Source organism: Candida jiufengensis (assembly GCF_024610255.1).
Source record: "Candida jiufengensis strain CBS 10846 chromosome Unknown scaffold3, whole genome shotgun sequence".
In the NCBI taxonomy this organism is placed as follows: domain Eukaryota; kingdom Fungi; phylum Ascomycota; class Pichiomycetes; order Serinales; family Debaryomycetaceae; genus Lodderomyces; species Lodderomyces jiufengensis.
This window is the reverse complement of record NW_026261560.1, coordinates 264,367-285,402: the sequence shown is the minus strand read 5'-3', so window position 1 is coordinate 285,402 and position 21,036 is coordinate 264,367. Positions and strand designations below refer to the sequence as shown.

General features: G+C 25.0%; 6 protein-coding genes across 6 annotated transcripts; 4 read left to right on the top strand and 2 right to left on the bottom strand. All coding sequences in view use genetic code 12, as the record gives it.

Annotated features, from left to right (window-relative positions):
- Positions 1-1,522: 1,522 nt before the first annotated feature.
- Positions 1,523-5,995, top strand: KGF54_002592 (uncharacterized protein; the record flags this gene model as incomplete). The annotated part of the gene is made up of 1 exon (XM_051763088.1): positions 1,523-5,995. The coding sequence occupies one exon, from the start codon at positions 1,523-1,525 to the stop codon at positions 5,993-5,995; it is 4,473 nt and encodes a 1,490-aa protein (XP_051619963.1).
- A 760-nt stretch (positions 5,996-6,755) lies between these two features.
- CDC53 (cullin) lies at positions 6,756-9,038 on the bottom strand (the record flags this gene model as incomplete). The annotated part of the gene is made up of 1 exon (XM_051763087.1): positions 6,756-9,038. One exon carries the CDS (start codon positions 9,036-9,038, stop codon positions 6,756-6,758), a length of 2,283 nt encoding a protein of 760 aa, XP_051619962.1.
- Positions 9,039-11,560: 2,522 nt separating this feature from the next.
- Positions 11,561-13,972, top strand: BRO1 (Bro1p; the record flags this gene model as incomplete). The annotated part of the gene is made up of 1 exon (XM_051763086.1): positions 11,561-13,972. One exon carries the CDS (start codon positions 11,561-11,563, stop codon positions 13,970-13,972), a length of 2,412 nt encoding a protein of 803 aa, XP_051619961.1.
- A 1,333-nt stretch (positions 13,973-15,305) lies between these two features.
- KGF54_002589 (uncharacterized protein) lies at positions 15,306-15,941 on the top strand (the record flags this gene model as incomplete). Its single annotated transcript, XM_051763084.1, has 1 exon — positions 15,306-15,941. One exon carries the CDS (start codon positions 15,306-15,308, stop codon positions 15,939-15,941), a length of 636 nt encoding a protein of 211 aa, XP_051619960.1.
- A 3,128-nt stretch (positions 15,942-19,069) lies between these two features.
- On the top strand, positions 19,070-20,149 carry KGF54_002588 (uncharacterized protein; the record flags this gene model as incomplete). Its single annotated transcript, XM_051763083.1, has 1 exon — positions 19,070-20,149. One exon carries the CDS (start codon positions 19,070-19,072, stop codon positions 20,147-20,149), a length of 1,080 nt encoding a protein of 359 aa, XP_051619959.1.
- A 58-nt stretch (positions 20,150-20,207) lies between these two features.
- Positions 20,208-20,981, bottom strand: BUD21 (Bud21p; the record flags this gene model as incomplete). Its single annotated transcript, XM_051763082.1, has 1 exon — positions 20,208-20,981. One exon carries the CDS (start codon positions 20,979-20,981, stop codon positions 20,208-20,210), a length of 774 nt encoding a protein of 257 aa, XP_051619958.1.
- Positions 20,982-21,036: the final 55 nt, after the last annotated feature.

Genomic DNA, 21,036 nt, shown 5'->3' with positions numbered 1-21,036 from the left:
ACTATAACTTTATAAGTTTAAAAATGCAAATTTAAATGAATTGAAAATTAAAAATTAAAAAAAATATTAATTATTGATGTGAATCTAAATTAAGAATTTTTTGAAGAATGATCTATTACAATGATTGATCTTGATGATTGATTTGAAGAGTTGATTATTTAATTGATTGATTGTATTGATTAAAATACTATGGTTGATCTGTGTAAGTTATAATTAATTTTAATGAATGATTAGCTATTTTGAATTTTAAAGTAGATGGAATTTTAATTTTATTATTTTTCTTTTTTTAATTTTGATTGTTGAGATTTTTTTTTTTATTGATTTTGTACGCTACCAATTATTTTATTATTTATTATTATCATTAGTAGTAGTTATTACTATAAATTTTGTTTTCAGTAACACTACCACAATCTACTTTACAATTATGTCATATTGTTAAGTCTACAAAAGATAGTATATAAATAAGCAATGATAATTGACATTTATTGCATTATTAATACCAAATTGATAAGTCAATTTATTATGCTAAACATTGCAATCACACTACAATGAAAGTATGAATCAAAGCACTGAATCACATTAAATTCGTACGAGAAATTGATTCAATTTTTTCTCGCACAATTGAAAATGGTATAACGTTAAAATTAGAAATTTTATAGAAATTGTCATTCAGGTACTTGATAAATTGAGATATTTTAACAAAAAAATCCATTGAACTTTTGTATACATAATAGTGGTGACGATTTCCTTCGTAACTAATTAGTCAGTTGTCTTTACTTGCTTTTTAGAATTTACGCAAAGTTTTACATTTTATCTTGTAGAACTGTTACAGTAGTAATAAAACCCTTTATTTTTTACCAAAAAAACAATCAATTAATTTGTTGCAAATTTTTGAAAAAATAATTAACAAGATAATAATCTTTTTCGTAATGCAAATTATACTTTAGAATTTGAATCTTAAAATTTCTAACGAGTCAAAATACACATTCTTTTACTCACTAGAATTCACATAATTTATTATTATGACTTCAAATTTGAGATGATCTTTACTTTTAATATGTTGAATAAATTTTTTTCGTTTTAAGCCTCATATTTAGTTGGATAGATGAATGCTTCTTTATCTAAATTAATTATTATTGACGAATATGACGCATTAAAATTCACTGATTATAATATTTCAATTCATTTTATTTGCAACCAAAATTTCATTTAAAGTCAATTCAACTTATTCATTCTTTTCAATCTATTCAAAGTTATGAATCTTAAATCTTTAATTGTATAAACATTTGAATCATATATATTGTATTACATACTTGTTAAAAAATAATAGAAGTTTTATAGACACGTTTAGATCATACATTTAAGAATCACACCAGGTTGATTATACAAGTTTCACCTTTTACAAGTTTATCTTACCATTAGCTTAATTTACCTTTTTTATTATATTTGTTCATTCATTTAGATATTAAATTCATTTATTTAAAATTCCATCTGGTCGTTTCTTAATTTGGTGTATTGCAAGATGGATTTTGAAAGCCCTGTTACAATTGTAAAGGAATTATTATTATCTTCCAATTCGACAATTCATACTTCTTGTCAATTTAAAGAATCATTATATCAACCATTAATCAATAACTATTCTAATTCAATTAATCCATGTTTTTTGGGTTCAATTTCAATTTTAATAACTGGAATCTTAACAATTGGTTTATTAATTCAATTATATATTTTATTATTTCATAATTATTATGGGAATCTTAAAATTAAATATAGTTTTGGTTATCCTTTTAAAATTAAAAGTATTGGAATATTTCAAATTTTAAAATTAAATTTAATAATTTGTCAATTAATTCTTATTGGTACTTTAATTTATTGGTTTAAAAATTGGTCATCATTATTATCTTATGGTTTAATTTTTAATTTTTTTTTACTTGGAATTATTGTTTTACCTTTTACTGTTATTGAACCTACAAGAAGTGTTGTTTCATTACTTTCATTATCATCATATTGGATATTTCAAATTTTATTTAATTTAGTTGTAACTATTCAAGATTTTACTTCAATCTATAAAATTTTCAACATTAACAACAATATATTAATTAAAACTATTGAAATTTGTTTATTACTCAATTCAATTTTAATTTTAATTTTTGAAGTTGGATTATATTCTCCAAGTTTAGAATTAAAACAATATTACGAATTAAATGATTGGTATATTGAAACTGTTCATAATTTTTGGTCAGAAATTACATTTTTATGGTTAGATTCAACAATAAAACAAATTTATGAAACGAATTCAATTGAAGTTGATCAAACACCTCCTTTATATATTGATTTGAAATGTAATACAACATATGATGGGTTAATTAAAAGATGGAATGAAGCTAAGCATAAAAATCCAAAAACTATATCATTATTAACAATTTATATTCAATCTTATTATACAGACATTATCAAAATGCTAGCATTAGATCTATTAGCAGTTTTGTTTAATTTAGGTCAAGCTTTTTTATTACAACAATTTATATTATATTTTGGTAATGAAGAACAAAAACCAGCTATTGTTGGATTTTCAATAGCTACTGGTATATTTTTATGCGCTACTTGTAGGTTTACATCAATTTATAGATTTGCAGAAATTCATTTTAGAATAAGAACTAGAGTTTATTCATCATTAGGAACTTTTGTTTATCAAAAGGCATTGGTTCTTTCAGCAGAGGCTAGAAAATATAAAAACACTGGTGAAATTATAAATAATTTAGCCGTTGATGTTCAAAAATTAGCAATGTTAGGAATGTATGTTTTTGTTTTTAATTTACCAATAAGACTTACAATAAGTTTATTAGCATTATATAAATTATTGGGAGTATCTGCATTTTTTGGATTTTTAACTGCTGTTATAATGGTACCTTTAAGTTCAAAAGTTTCAACATCAATTTCAAAATTAGTTAAACAAAATATGAAAATTAGAGATGAAAGAACTAAATTAACTTCAGAAATTTTACAATCTATTAAAAGTATAAAATTATATGCTTGGGAAAAACCAATGTTAAAAAGATTATTTAAAATTAGAAATGATAGAGAATTAGTAATGGCTAAAAAAATTGGTCATTTTAATGCATTTTCAATGTTTTTATGGAATACAATTCCGTTTGCTATAACAATAACATGTTTGATTAGTTTTGTTAAATTGAGTAAAACGGTTTTAGTTCCTTCACTTATTTTCCCAGCATTATCATTATTTGATATGTTAACTGAACCAATTTTACAACTCCCTGATGCTTTAGTTGCAATGATTGAAGCAAGAATTTCTTTTAAAAGATTGACTGATTATTTTTTGATGGAAGAAAATAATTCAAAAGTAATTCACAGAAGTGATAAATCAAATGATGCTGTTGTTATCAAAGATGCTACTTTTAATTGGGACAAAGAAACAATTGCATTACATGATATCAATATTAAAGCCGAAAGAAATCAATTAACTTGCATCGTTGGTAAAGTAGCATCAGGTAAAACTGCATTAATCAAATCAATTCTTGGTGATATCCCAATGACGAAAGGTTCTGTTGAAGTCAATGGATCAATAGCATATTGTGCTCAACAACCATGGATTCAAAATGCAACAGTTAAAGAAAATATATTGTTTGGTCATAAATTTGATGAAAAGTTTTATATTAAAGTTATAAAAAGTTGTCAATTATCACCAGACTTAAAAATTTTACCAGATGGTGACGAGACAGTAGTTGGTGAAAAAGGTATATCTTTAAGTGGAGGACAAAAGGCTAGGATTTCATTGGCTAGAGCTGTTTATTCACAAGCTGATATTTATTTATTAGATGATGTTTTATCTGCTGTTGATGCTCATGTTGGAAAGAAGATTATTAAAGAAGTCTTGAGTTCAAAAGGTATGCTTGGTAATAAAACTACTATTTTAGCAACTAATGCCATAAATGTATTAAGAAATTCTAATGAAATTGTTTTACTACAAGATGGTAAGATTAGTGAAAGAGGAAATTTTGCTGAAGTCATGTCAATTGATGGAAATTTATCAAAACTAATCAACGAACATAGTCACGATTATGATGATGATGAGAAAGAAGGAGAAGAAGAAGAAGAAGAAGAGGACGAACAAGAACAAGAACAAGTAGATCAAGAAGAAAATGCTAAAGAAGTTGAAATAATTCGTAAAACTGGCCATAGTAAGGAAACAACAGCAAAAGGAAGTATCAAATTAAGTGTTTATATAGAATATTTCAAAGCATGTAATTTCCCAATGATTTTCATTTATGTTTTGATATATGCAGGTAATGTGACTTTTAATATTGGTGCAAATTATGTATTGAAATATTGGTCAGAAATTAATTTAGAAAAAGGATATAATTTTGATATTACATTTTATATTTCAATTTATGCTATTGCTGGTATTATTGCTGCTGCATGTATGTTAATAGCTGCTTTAATAATGTGGAGTTATTGTGTATTAAGAGGGTCAAAATATTTTCATGATAAAATGGCAAATGCAGTATTAAGAGCTCCAATGCAATTTTTTGAAACTACTCCAATTGGAAGAATTTTGAATAGATTTTCTGATGATATGAATGTGATTGATCAACAATTAATTTGGTCAATTCTAGCAGTTGTTGATTATGGATTATTAGCAATTGGAGTTTTGTCAGTGGTTGTTTATAATTTACCTATTATGATTGTTGTTATTATTGTTTTATTTTTTGTTTTTAATAGAGTAAGAAAATTTTATATTCCATCAGCAAGAGAGTTAAAAAGATTAGTTAGTATTTGCAGAAGTCCATTATTTTCACATTTATCAGAATCAATAAATGGAATTGATACAATAATTGCTTTTGGTCAAGATAATAGATTTAGAAAAGTTAATAATATCAATACTGATAAATTTATTAGAGCTCAATATACTTTATTATGTTGTAATCGTTGGTTATCAATTAGATTACAAACTATTTCAGCAATTATAGTTTATGCATCCGCATTACTTATATTATCAACATTAGGTACAAAACATCAAATTAGTTCAGGTTTAGTTGGGTTCATTATGGTTAATGCAATGAGTATATCAAATGCATTAAGTATGATAATGAGAGGTTGGGCTGATATAGAAACAAAATCCATATCAGTTGAAAGAGTTTTGGAATATTGCAATTTAAAACCTGAAGCTCCAGAAATTATACCTACAAATAGACCACCAACAAATTGGCCATCCCAGGGTTTAATTGAATTTAAAGATTATTCAACAAAATATAGAGAAAATTTAGATAATGTTTTAAAAAATATAAATTTCTCAATTAAATCAAAAGAAAAAATTGGAGTTGTTGGTAGAACAGGAGCTGGTAAATCAAGTTTAACATTAGCATTATTTAGAATTATAGAATCAACAAATGGTTGTATAATAATGGATTCCATAAAAGCAAATGAAATTGGACTTTATGATTTACGTAATAATTTAAATATTATACCACAAGATTCAAATTGTCTTGAAGGAACAATTCGAGAAAATTTAGATCCATTAAATGAACATTCAGATGAAGAACTTTGGGAAGTTTTAAAATTATCACAATTAAAAGAATTTGTTTCTAATTTAACAACTAAAACAAATGAAATTGAAAATTCTGGATTAAATGCAATGATTTATGAAAGTGGATCAAATTTATCAAGTGGTCAAAAACAATTGTTATCATTATCAAGAGCATTATTGAAAAAGACTCAAATTTTAGTTTTGGATGAAGCAACAAGTTCAATAGATACAACAACAGATTCATTAATTCAAAAAACTATTAGAAAAGAATTTAATGATAAAACTATTATTACTATTGCTCATAGATTAAATACAATTTTAGATAGTGATAAAATTTTAGTACTTGATCAAGGAAAAGTTATGGAATTCGATTCACCAAAAAATTTATTGAATGATGAAAAATCCATGTTTTATTCATTATGTTTAGAAGGTGGTATTATCAAGAAATAATTCATTTTTAAAGTTTAATTAGACATTTGCAAATTGTTTCATATTTTTTTTATTTTAAAATTTCATTAACATTCGCTATTTGTTATGAAAGCATGTTTCAAACAAAAATCATTATTTATCTATTTATTTATTTATTTATTTATTTATTTTTTAGTATTCATTTATTATTACTTATATTTTTATTATTTCATTAAAGGATTTTGAAACTTATAGAATTTAAAATTAGGTTTGGGTATTTGGGAAATTTGGGTTTATTTTTATAAATAAAACATGTATAGATTTTAATTTAATATAACGTAAAAAAATTATTACGCATACTTTTATCAATATTGGTATATTGCATATATTAGTGTTAAAAATATTGCATATATTAGTGGGAGTTTAAGTTGAGACTTCGTTTATTAATAAGTTACATCATTTGAGGAAGGTGCTAATAATATACTCAGAAATTCAAAACCCAAACTAGATATTTACCTTTACTTATGGTAGAAAAATTCTAAGTTTCCTTTACCTAGCAGAATTTTTGCTATTTCTTCAACTTCAACATGTTGCTTTTTTCTATTTTGTTTAGCTTTTATAGTTTATTTTATATTTCTTATACTTTATATTCGGTATAGTCTTAAATATTTTCAACATTATATTAAATACATTCATTTTTTTACAAATTGTCATGTTCAAAATGAGTACAGAAGTTAGTTACATGAAAGCCAAGTAATTATCAATGCTAGTAATTTATTAAAGTATGAGATATTCATATTACCTAAGCTATATATTCATAATTAGAACCATCTCTTTTCAAATATTCTTTTTCAATTAAATCATCAATAACTTTTTTAATATCAATAATTTTAGCTTCAAAATTAACACATTGTAATAATACTTCATTTAATAAATTTGTATTAGTTATAGTTTTTCTTGATTTCATAATTCTAACAATTGCAGCTTGTAAAAATTGTTTTCTACTTTCATTAATTTCATTTTTAACTTCATCTTCTTCTTCAATTTGTTGATTTGTTGTTGTTTTAACAGCTGATATAAAATTAACTTTTAATTTTTTGGATTTGTATTCTTCTACTATTGTCAATAAATTATTTTCTTCTATTATTAGTTTATATTTAATTAATGCTGAAAGATGAGATTGGAATATTGATTTTTCACATCCAACAATTTCATGAAGTTCATCGATTGTATATGAATCTTTGGAATTGAATGCTAATAAAATCATTAATTGAATATTTGTTACTTGAAAGATAAAAGCTGGTTTACCTTTTTTAGATAAATTTGCTTTAATTTCTGCTCTACCATGATTAAACAAAAATTTTAATTGTCTACCATGATGTTGTGCAGAATAAACTTCTTTTAATTTTGTTATTGTATCTGATAATTCATTTGGAATATTTAAATTATAAAGCTTGTTATAAGTAAATGGCCAACTTGCTTGTGCTAAAATCATGGGTGTAAATTCTTTAACTGTTACATCGTCACCTAATTTTGATTTTACTTTCAATTTTAAATCTTCTGACGCTTTCATATCAGAAAACATTTTTGTCATTTTAGAAGTATATTCAATGGAATTTTCTTCTTGTAATTTATGTATGACACTTTCTTCTAATTCTTCAGATTTAAAATTTCCATGAATTAATCTTTTTGCTAATAATCTTCTATAATTTTCTTCAAATGTATCTTTATCATTTATAAATTTGAATATAATCATTAAATTATCAGAATTCATATCAATTATATCTGAATCTTTTGAAGTTGATTTTAAAAATCCATCTGCATATCTTGCTAACAATTCAGGAGTTTTGCATGATGATCTTGGTTTTGGAATTGCAATACAATTGTTATTTACAAAATAACGACATGCATTATCTAAGGATCTAATGAACTTTGTATCTTTATTAAATGCTTTTATAACAACATCATTAAATTGATTATAAATTGAAATCAATTTATTAATATAGATCTTTGGTTCAATTGTTTTCTTTTTACCATCTTTTATATCTTGTTCTGATTGTTTTTGAATTTCTTCTATTACCGAATTTGCTTCTCTTTTAATATATTCTTCCAAAGCATTTGCCAAAGGATCTAAAGTTTTTGGAACTCTTGATAATAATTTATACATTCTTTGGATATGGTCAATTTGATTTTGTTGTAATAGTATCAAAAATTGATCATACATTTCATAAGCATGATTTTCAATCATTGATTTATTTAAAATATTAATAAAAGCCTTTTTGGAATGATCTTCTAAAAAAGTATTTGATCTTGAAATTTCTTCAGCAATTCTTGTTTCACATTTTTTCATATAATCAACTACATTATGATTTGCTAAATATTCTGAACTTTCTTTTAAATAATATGCCATAGTTGAATCAAGAAATGGTTTTTCAAATGAATTTACATATATGATTAAATTTGGTTTTTTCAAATCTTGTATATCAATACTTAAAAATACTAATGATTTTATAGCAGTTGAGATTAAATTTGTATCAACTATTAAATGATTTCTTTGTTTTTCAATTAATTCTAAAATTTGATTAATTAATATTTCATTATTTGGTTGAAACATTTCATTTCTCCATTTAATTAACGATAAAGTATTAACATCAAACACATCTTTTCTACCATCTGATCTTTCCTTCTGTACCCAATATCTATTCATATAATCAAAAACATTATTCATATAAACTGCTCCTATTGTAAATCTGGTCCATTTTCTAACATAAAATTCTAAAAATGATTCATTTGGTTGTTTTTTTAAATTTTTAATAAATTGAATTAAATATAATTCTAACTTTGAATAAATTTCTGCTCCTGCTAACGAATAAGAATTATTTTCAGTATTATTTGAAATAGATTGAGGAGTTGAACCACGTCTTGATTTATTCACACAATAATTATAAACTGCTGTATAACAATTCATGTACATAGTCGACGTTACTCCTTGATCATTTTGTGCCCCTAATATGAATTCTAAACCTGGTTGAATAAAAGTCCAAGTAGCATTTAAATCAGTAAATGCAGGTAATGTTGAGGACATTGAGTAGGTTGTATTGATTGGTTGTGGTTGTATTACTTATTGAATAATAAAAGGAAAGTAAAAATACAAAATTGGTTGTGAACTATTTTGATCTTTTTTTTTATTATTATTTTAATTATTATTATTATTTTTACTATTGTATCAAATAAGTTCAGAAACAATAATAGCACTAATGTTAATAACCAAAACAATATTCTCAATTAAAAGAAACCAAATCTGACTATTCATTAAATGATTTGCTTAGGAAATAAAATTTTGGAATGAGTGGTCATCAATTTTTATCATTTGTGGTTTTAATTTTATTTATGCTGAAGGATCAACTCAAAGATAGAATTCAAGCTCATTGCAAAAATTCGTAAAACTTGTAACTCAACATCATAAAAAAGGTTACAACTAGATTGAAAGCGGACACTTTTTCAAAACTCTAAGATGGCAAGCTCATTAATTATGTGTGGAGATAAAGATTACATAAAACAAGATTTTTACTGCTTTTTAAAGGAAAGGAAACTTTTAGTGGTGAATAATATTTAATTGGCTAAATTACTGATGAATTGCTGCATTGGTTGTAACTAGTCGCTCAAATTCAATGCAGGGATTAAAAAGTGGGTATCAAGAATATCTGAGGAAGCTGATAGTATTATCATTTTTGAGTTTTGAGATGAAACATTTTGTATAGCTTTCATATCAGAAACAAATCCTTATTTGGTTAAAGCTATATAATGCAGGCGGATCTCAAGAAAAATTTTTGTTACATCGTTGATATATTTAAACTTCACGGTTTTTGGTTTGGAGGATACAAAATCTTCATTTGAAGACTTGTACGAAAGCGAGGTTTCCAAACAAACAGAATAAAAGTCCAAACCAATTTGATTAAAAGTAGGTCAGAGTCATACAGTATCTCAGAAATCAAATGAATCAAATTATTATCGAAATTGTTATAAAAATTCATGGACTATGAAAAAATTAGATGAGAAAAACCAAGGCAATAACTGTAGAAACCACTCATAAATTGAGTTCAGAAACTATAATCCGTTGATGAAAGAAAGAAACACGTTAGATCATCCATGGACTATAGTTAGAAAATTCAAACATAATTTTAATAATAGTTTTAAGGTATATTCTGTAGTCTTCATTGTATGTATTACACCTATATGTTAGTGAATTATATTATCTCTCATTCAAAATGAACTATTCGGAACACAGTGCAATCTCAAATACTTCTGCTTAAGTCTTGATTCAATTACGATATTAAACAAAGGTAAATAAAATAGCATTATTCCTGAAAAAAGAGGGGAAGATAAGCGTATGCTACCAAACTAGAATAAATAATATGGAGTAGTGAAGATTTTTTAAAAATAATCACCAATATAAATATATTGAATTGTTACAATAAAACAACTCTATATTTGAAAGTTTAAAGACCCTTGAGCTCAAATGAGTTTTAGTGCATGCAATTCTTGGTCAAAGTTACCCTATTTTAAGTACTTTAAAATCTGTATAATATTTTGCGCTCAAAATACATTATTATTTATTTTTGCAGCTAAAGATATACATAACAAAGATTTTGCCATTTATATATATACAAATCAAATTATTTTCTCATTAATTTTAGCTACTTTTTCTTCTTCAATTGATCACCAAGAATCTACTTTATCCATACAAATACTACTTTCACCCATACAAATGTAGAGCTATTTATTTATTTAACTACTAACTTCAAAATTTTAGTTTCATTATCAATTGAGAATTATTTGTGAGACATTTCACCCACATGAGTATGGGAATTACCTGAGTTGACAACCTGAGACGTTTTTTCAACCCAACGGACAAATAAATGATATTATTAAACTTGGAGACCAACCTTTGGAGACAAACTTGACTAACTGACTGGACTATGATTTAGATTAGACACTAGAGTGAAGCAAGTGAAGCAAGTGAGATTTTTGGTGTTTTGGATAATTGATTGACAACCCTTTTTGACTTTGGTACTTGAGATATATGACTATGAGTGGGCAGGTTGTTTGGTAGAGATAGATAGTTGTTTTTAGTTCAACTTTTGATTTAGATCATTTCATACTATTTTTTTAAATTTAATACAACAATGAAGACTAAAGATAGCAGAAAAATCTAAAGAAGGAACAAGTACTAGTTTGACTTGATATTAGGAAACAATGTTAAAAAAAAATCACCAGTGTTTAAAAACGGGACAAAAGTATCCTGTAAATATATTGCTTAAAACTTGAGGGCTTAGAGGTTTATTACATAAACATACAAATTTGTTTCAAAATTTGCTACCAAATAGATTCAGAAAATGGTCACATATAACGCGCACTGAAACATACAATACTCAATTTAGTTTATGCGTAAATGATCCAAGAATATATTCTGGAGAATCAATATAAGTTAAGTTTAGATTTCTTGACAACCATTTCAATTTACTTCGGGATTTGAAGTTATAATCTATTTATTATTCAAATCAGCTGTTGTTAAATTGCTCTATCCATTACAATTATTAAGATTCCATGAAGACTCACTTAATTACTATCCCCAAAAAAAAAACTGAACAGATTAATTGGGTTAAACCAATTAATAATTACTTATTGTCAATCTATGGAAACACATCAACATATCAAAATGATTTGACTTCATTTGATAAGCTAAGAGAAGATATCAGAGGAGTAAACGCCGATAATACTGGATTAAAATTATATTTTAAATATTATAGTCAATTAGAGATTTTAGATATGAAGATTCAATTTTCATCATTAAATAAATCCAAAAGAATTGAATTTGTATGGCATGATGCTTTCCAAAATGATATTATACATTCACAAAACTCCTTAGCTTTTGAAAAAGCAAATATATTATTCAATATTGCTTCCTTATTAACAAAATATTCAAACAATAAATATATTGAACTGCTGGCCAACAATGATAAAACATTAATTGCTGAACTGATTAATGTATTGAAGCAAGCAGCTGGTATATATGATTTCATAAATGAAAACTTTTTACATGCTCCAAGTGATGATTTAAGTCAATCAACTATTAAATTCTTGAGTGCTTTATGTTTAGCTCAATGTCAAGAAATTTTTACTTTAAATACTATAAATAATGATTTAAATCAACTGAAAAATTCATTGATATCTAAATTATGTAAATCAACAAGTATATTATATGAAGAATGTTATCAAATGATTAGTAATGAGGAAAAAGAAGATTATAAAATAGTTGATGATTTTGAAAAGGATGAATTTTTGAATCAACCAGATCAAGAGGAAGAAGAAGAAGAAAAAAAATCAAAATTCGTTACTGCACAACTAGATTCTTCATGGATTTCAATATTGTATTTCAAATTTCAATTTTATAAATCATTAGCATTTTATTTTAATGCTTTACAATTAGAAACAAATAGAAAATATGGTGAATCGATTGGATTCTTAAATGAATCAAAATTAATTTTGGATGATATTAGTTCTTCTACTATAAAAGCCATATCTAAAAATTCAGGCACTGTTTATGAGATTTTGGACAATTTTAAATATCAAAAAGATGTGGTCAATATAAAAATTAATGATTTAATGAAAGATAATGATTTAATATATCATGATTTAATTTTGAAAAATGCAAATTTAAATCAATTATCACCCATGAAAATAGCTAAAGCCATTCCGTTAAATGAAATGGAAACTTTCAAACAAATTAGTGAACAAGGTTATAGTAATTTCTTGAATAACGTTATTCCTATCAATATTCATGAATTATCCAGTTATTACTCAGAAGAAAAATCTCAATTATTAAGAGGTGAAATTGACTATTTCGAAAGCTCGAATGAAGAGAGTAAATCATTTTTAGATTCATTGAATTTACCTCAAACATTTGATCAAATCAAACAATCTTTATTACAAGACAATGACGAGATACCATTTGAAGTTACAAATAAAATTGATGAGATTTCGCTCAAAAATAATGAACTTAAAGAACTTGAATTATCAAATTTCAATATGAAAAAACAAATTAGAGACCAAATTTCTCAAAACCCACAACTAAATCATATAAATAAAGTTTTATATGATGCAACAAAATCAGATGAAAAATTAATGCAATTAATAGATAGAGGGCTTTATGAAATATTATCAAAAGGTCCACAATCAAACGAAGTTAAAAATTTATTTAAACCAGATCAAACTTTAGAAAATCCAATTCAAGAAATTTCATTATTAGATAAAGATGATTCACAAGAAAAACAAATCAAAATAATTGAAAATTTTTTACAAGACTTATCTAAAATAAATTTAACAAAACATCAAACAATTGATAAATTAAAAAAAATGATTCATTCAGATGATATATCAGATGTACTTATATTAAATTCAAGACAAAAATCAAATAATGAAATAAAAACAATTATATTCCCACAAGAATTAAATAAATTTAAACCATATACTGAAAAATTAGATTCATTGATTAGTATGTCTAAAATTATTTTAAAAGATTTAAAAGAACAGTGGGAGATATTATTGAAAGATCCAGAGATTAAAAACTTACAAAAAGTAACAACTTCCAAAAATAAAAAAATAATTGAAAATACTCAAAAGATTAATCAATTTTATGAAAATTGGAAGCAATATCATAATGGATTGAAAAAAGGTAACACATTTTACAAAAATTTACAAAATCATATAACTCAACAATTAAATCAAAATTCAACTCAATTGTATCAACAACCACCATTACCACAAAAGCAACCTTCGCAACAATCTTATCAAAGACCACCATTACCACCACTAAAGCAGTCGATGACTAACAGTAGTCATTGGTCACAAGATTCAACTAGATCTTCAACTCCAAATAATTCAAGTTTAATTTATGATCAACCATCAACTTATGATCCTGATATGTATGATTTTTTTTCAAAAAAATCAGGAAAATAAAATTTATAGTTTAATTGAATGTGAAATCTTTCGTTGGTATAATATATTAGTCCTTATATCAAAACTTTTGTAGTTATTCTATTAAATTTCGATTAGACCAGTAGCTAAAATATTTGGCCGATTATCGGATTTAAAATTACGGTTTCACATTTTCACACATTTTTAATTCAAAGATGCCAGTAAAGCTAAACCGCATGTAATTTAACACAAAAGATGTGAATTTTATTGGGGTAGATTGTAATAATTTTGGGGTAACTTTAGGACTATAAAACATAAAAACAACAAGGAGTCATGTTTCAATCTAGGCTACAATTTGCACATTTTGATCAGTCTCATAAACAATAAAGAAAATATAAGAGAAACGTACAAAAATGTACATTTAATTTTTGAAATTTCACCTATTGGTATCAGCAATAAACGAAATTCTTAAGGGCTTGCCTTAAGGAAGTGTGATTCATTTGCAATAGAAATTTTTAAATTATATTTATTTCTTTTTTGATGTAACAGAAAAAATGAACCCTTTCTAGATTATAGTATTGCACAAGTGAAAAAAATTATGGATTTTTTTTTTTCAATACTCTAATCATTCATGACTTCATTGAATTTTACGAGGAATTTAGAGTTTCATTCCTTTTTTGGTCTCAAGTTCTTTTAGTTGAAGAATGAATTTTAGTTTGATGTAACAATGCCAGTAAACAATTTTTATTATTAAAGACTTGCTTAATCTAAAAATATATTCCTATCCCTAAAACACAGCATTAATACGTTTCAAATTTATAAATTACATATACAACCGGATCTGAAGCTCAAAAAAAGTCAGAACTATTGAATTCTGTCAAAAGTAGTAGCAATTTTTAATTCAGGACTTACAAAACTAAGTACGATAAAAAAAAGAAATTAATCAGGGAGATCTACAATACAATACGCAATACAAAAAGAAAGATTCGATCTCGTAAATTACAAATTTACGAACTAGAAAAAATGGATGTAACCTTGTCTAACTTTAATTAAGGTTTAAAAAATTCTAAAACTTTTTTACTCCATTTATGATTAAATTTCTTTTATTTCTAGTCAAAAAAGCTTAAATTTTCAAACTACCCTTTAATTATGTAACATTTGAGTTGTGATTTACCAATCAATTCAAACATCTATTGAAATATGGGGCTCACCTTTATGAAACACGTTTGCCATTTACTTACTTATTTACAATGAATGAATTCAATATAAATTAAGGGAAATATCCATCAATTTTCCCAAAGCGTTTATTGTTTTGCTCTCAAAAATCATCCAAGAACTTTTTCAAATAAATTCACAACCCTATAAAAACATTAACATGCAATTAGACTATTTAACTACTTTAGGTTTATTAACAACTATTGTCAATGGTTTAACATTACCAAAATTTTCAATTCCATCAATTCCAATTCCAACTAAAATTATACCAGTTTCTATTCCAACTGCTATTCCAACTGCTATTCCAACTGCTATTCCAATCCCAGTTATAGGCGGTGCTTCAATCCCTTCAAATATTCCAATCCCTATAATTGGTGGTGCTTCAATTCCAACAAATTTTCCAGTTATTCAATTACCTAGTTTCATTCCACAAATTCCAGGTTTACCAACTTTAGAAGATTTAAAAAAATTAAGTAAAGAACAATTACAAAAAGAATTACAAGCTGGTGGTATATTAGCTTTTGATATTTTAAATTCTTTAGGTTTTGATGCACAAGCTTTAATTCAAGGTGGATTAAATGGTGGAAGTATTCAAGTTGGTGCTAATGGTAATGTTGGACCAATTAGTGGTTCAATTGGTGGTGGTGCTTCAATTTCAACAAGTGATGATAATGAAAATTTAATTGAAAGAAATTTAGTTGGTGGATCTTTTACTTATGCTACTGCTATTGCTTTTTCAATTTTACAAAAATATGGATTCTCCTTTACTGGATTTGCTCAAGGTTCAGTTAATTAATTTTTCAATTTTTTCTTAGTCAGATGATCCAGGTTTCAAGATCAATTCACGTTTGATTTTATGTTTAGTATTTCAATTGTTTCCTTAGTTTAATAAATATTTCATTAAAGTTGAATATCGTTTGTATAAACTAGATAAATATTTAAAAACGTATAATGCAATGTACAAATAAATAAAGCAAAGTAGGGTTATGAACTTTTTCTTGGAATTTTTACCTTCGTAAATTAATTACGAGATCAATTTTTTCCATTTAATAAATTTTACAAACTTTTAGATTACGAAAAGTTTCATTACTGTTTTTATATCGTTAATGTATTTGTTTTTGTTCCAACAAGTTCTAATAAAACTGACATGAAATATGAGTCTCTCTATAGTCGATTAATTGATCACAGTTTTTGGAATATTATCAATTTTAATAGGATCAAAACCTGTTAGAAAAATCTGCTTAACTATTCTATTTTTCTTATCAGTTTGATAATAATTTATTATATTTAAAACAAATCACAAATTTTCAAATTACATCTGAGATAATTTTGATATTATATCATAAAAGTGAAGTGCTCTTAATTTTTATTTTCTCATGAAATTGCACATTCTTATATAACTTTTATTTTACGCACTTATCCCGCTCTTAAATATTGATGTAAAGATGTCAATAAAAAATCTTTTGCAACCAGAACCTTGTCATTGGAAAATATAGTACATTTGTGGAACATTGATCTCAGATAGTCCTAATCTAGACAAAATTATAGTCAGAGTGACGCTAGAGCTTTTAAACTCAAGGATCACTATAATTAATCCTGGTATTTATTGCTAAAAATATAAGTAAACAAGATATATGTACATTCTAAATCAATGCGATAACGAGTGCAATTTAGATTAAACTAGATTAGTATGTTGTAAACTTGAGGATTTAATTTTTTATACTTATCATTTAAAACTTCTAGCCAGCCTTATAGTTTAAATAAATTTTTTTATGATGATTTTAAATGATCAAATCATGAATGAATACAAAAGGTTGCCAATTGGTCTCGTTCTGAGGTTATGTCACTCATGTAAAAAATCAAAAATAGATGGTTTTGTAGTTAATCTTGTTGTATGTAATTTTTTAAATAGTAGTTTGATTAATATGTATATAAAAAATAGAGGAATAGGAAAAGGAATATATTTGATGGAATGTAATTCATGGGACTTTTTAAGTTACTAAGGAATATACAAAATTGTTACCTTTTACAAGTGCAAAACAGACCTTTCTATTAATAATTTACTGTATTTTATTTCTATTTAGAACAATGTTTAATGTTCATTTAACTTGTCAATTATAATGAATAAAACTATAATTTTGATTAATTGAGAAGGAAAGAACTTTTCGAGCTAATCACCTGCATGTGTGTCTATTCAGTCTAAACTGTAAAAATAAATTTCAACTTAATATTCAAATCAGACATATCAATTTGAAACTAGACAAAAAGCTATTTTTATATGTCATGATAGTAATAACTTAAACTGAAAGCAAATGTTTTTGAATAGAATGTAAAATAATCAGCTCATTTTTACGCATGAAAAATACTTAAAAATTTCTATACTTTTAATAAATAGTAAGTTTATATTGTTTGAAACTTGTACCTTAAAATAAACGTTATTTCATTTAACAGCCAAATAATAAAGGAATGAATTTTCAGACTATTGTATTTTTATCTACAGTGATTCTAATTAGGAGAATTTTCAAAGTTGATACTCTTTACTCATGCATGGTGTGAATAATCTCAACAATTTTTTCAATAATTGTTACAATAAAATATTTAAATGTTATCGGATTTAAATTAAAATTTCACATCTAGATCTACAATTTAAGATTGCATACATTAAAATCTGTAGATCGAATTGTTTATTGTTAAACGAAAAAAAGGTATCAAGATCAAACGTCAATGTAATTCATATATGAAGTGAAATATTAGGTTGATTGATATGATTGATTCTAAATCAAAGGTGTGCTCAAAATTTTTTTTGTATCCTTCTGTTCCATGTTCAAACGATAGCAAAACTATCAATTAATTTCTTTTTATTACAAAAAAAAAAAAAAAAGCAATAAAAAACCAATATTAGTAGAATCAATTTCACATTCCATGCATTTCTTTTCTCTTTAATAGATTACTGTATCTACATTTGAAATCGAAAAAAAAAGGTATTAAGCTAAACTTGAGACTGACAGGTTAAAAAATGTGAAAAGTGATTCAGTTGTATCTCAAGTAAAAGTTTTAACTGCATTAAATTGTAAGAGATGGAGTCCCAAATTATTCAAAAGATAAAAAATTAACAGATATCTAATTATTTATTTTGATTTTGTATTATTTCATTATTACAATAGACGGATTTATGGTATGATTATATTAGTGTCTTAAATTAGGTCGATAGTGTTGAATCTGGGGTCTATTCTTGTGTTGTGTTGTGTTAATACAATAACGAGAGAAACAATAAATTTAAAAAATTTATGCAGTTTCGGGTATTTGTGGAATATATTTAATTCTGGAATCAATTCTTTCAATTCTTTAGTAAATCTAGAATTAAACTTAAACAAGTTAAAAGAGGAAAGATGTATAAATTCTTTTTATACTTACCTTGAATTATTTGAATTATTTGAATTAAGAATTTATGATTAATTGTTAACTTATATTTAAAGAAAATATATATTCAATAAAACTTTCCTTAAATTTAAATTAGATATTTTAATACACACACACATAAAATATATTTTTAATATATATAAATTTTAGATTTGAATAATCTTTAATTCCATAATAATTGATAATTATTCAATTCAATTTGATTCTTAATTTCATCTTATCATGATCTATTAAAAGTCATTAAATCGTTCATAATCAATTTAATAATAGATCAAAAATTAAATCAATATTTCAAAAAGAGAAACTACGAGTTTCATTTAATTTTTTACAAAAGTATAATATTTTAGCAACCAAATTATTCAATTTTCTACTTTTGAATCAATATTATAACCTATAAGATTTACAAGACATAGTACTAATTTCATTTTAATATTATCATTTAAATAATAAAATAAGTCAACTTTCTAAATTGTTATTGTAAGAAATATTCTATATATTTGTTTCATGTTTGCGGAAAAATACCAAACTCATAATACATTAAGATCAAATAATATAACAACTACAACTACAACCAAAATTCCTAATTCTACATCTAATGACTCATCAAATATACAAAATAACGATAGTAATATAACATCTTCAACTGCATCCACTACACCCATTTCATCAACAACTAATTCCAAAACCAATAAAGTTTCATCTTTTGCAACCACTTTTTATCCAATGATGCAAAAACTGCCGTCACCTTCTTCATCAACATCATCATTACCAAAAATAGATACAACAAACTTATCAATGTTCAATATAGATAACTCAGATAATAAATTGGGAAACCTACAGCCAAAATCATCACCTCCAGCCAAAAATTCAACTTATTTGTCTACAAATTCAAAAAAATCTTCTGTAAATAATAATGACAATACTCGAAATAATCAAGTATTAAATTCAGACAATAAAATATGTCAATGGTATTGTTGTTCATGTGGTCAATCATATGGTTCAGTATTATATAAGGAAGGTGAGAATAATCAAGAAACTTCTTTAAATCAAAATCAAATACCTAATCAAACAAATTATAAACCACAAGATCTTCAAAATTCATCATTCAGTAATAGCAATAACAATAAGAATTATATTTTTGATAATTTGAAATATTATAGTAATGTTGTATATAAGGATCATCAAAATTTTATAAATTCACCCACTAATAAATCAGTCAACAACAACAACAACAACAACAACAATAATAATAATAGCTATTTTGAATATAATCCATCATCGTCAAAAGAACTACAGAAATCACCAAATACCAGAAAAAGGGAAAGAGAAGAAGAAGAAGAATCACGGGAAACTTCAAATCAAGAAAATCGACTGCAAAAATTAAAACCTGTGTTTAGTCCCAATTCTATATCAACTCCAATATTATCTCCATTAAATATAAATTTAGAATTACAATCAAACAACAATAATATAATTGAATATAAGGAAAAAGTTATATTAAATATTCCAACAAGATTTATATGTCACAGATGTGATCATATGATGTGTCCTTATTGTTTGAAATTAAGGTTAAAAGATATATAAAATAAAATTTATAGCTTCATTTTTAATTCTACGATATTTGCATTAGTCTAATAATGTTTTATTTTCTATTTATTGATTTTCTATTCAACCATTTTGATTTATTTTTCAATATTTTATTCTCTGATTTCGGTACTACTATATTTTTAGTATTAAACGTTTGAGTCTTGACGTAAACTGGACCCTTTTTTATACTTTGTTTATTTGATTGTTTTAATTTTTTCAATCTTAATTCAATTTGTGCTTTTCTAAGCTTTTCATTTTCTATTATTGAAAAATCATCTTCTTTTAAATGTTTTGGAGTAGTAGTTGTTGTTGTTGATGGTAGTGATATTGATATATTATCTGGTAAAAATTCAGGTAATTTTTCTGGTTTTTGTAAAATATTTTTAGATTTTTCTAATTCTTTTGCTTCTAGTTCCCTTTTAGCTTTCTTCTGTTGTATATTTCTTTCATTTTGTAGTTTTCTTTGTTCTTTAATTTGTCTTTGTTTAGCAATTTCTTGTTGTTTTAATTCATTTTGTTGAGCTTGTAGTTGATTTTTAGCAGTTGATGTACTTTCTTCTTCAGGTGCTTCATCTGAGTCTGAATCTAAATCTACTTCTGATTCTTCAACATCTCCTAACTTTGAATCTTCTTCATTACTATCTTGTTCTACTTCTTCATTTAGGTCATCTCCATCTTCATCAAATGTGATTTTTTTATTTTTTGGTTTTATTGGTTGATCATCATATCCTAGTATATTGTCTTGTGATACTTCGTCAGGATTATTTAAATTACTTGTTTCATGTATCGGGTGTGAGTTATTATGTAGTCTACTTCTTGTTAATGCCATGTTTTTAGTGTAGTTTGCAAGTTATTAAGCAGGTACTAAAAGAAAATCTCATCTT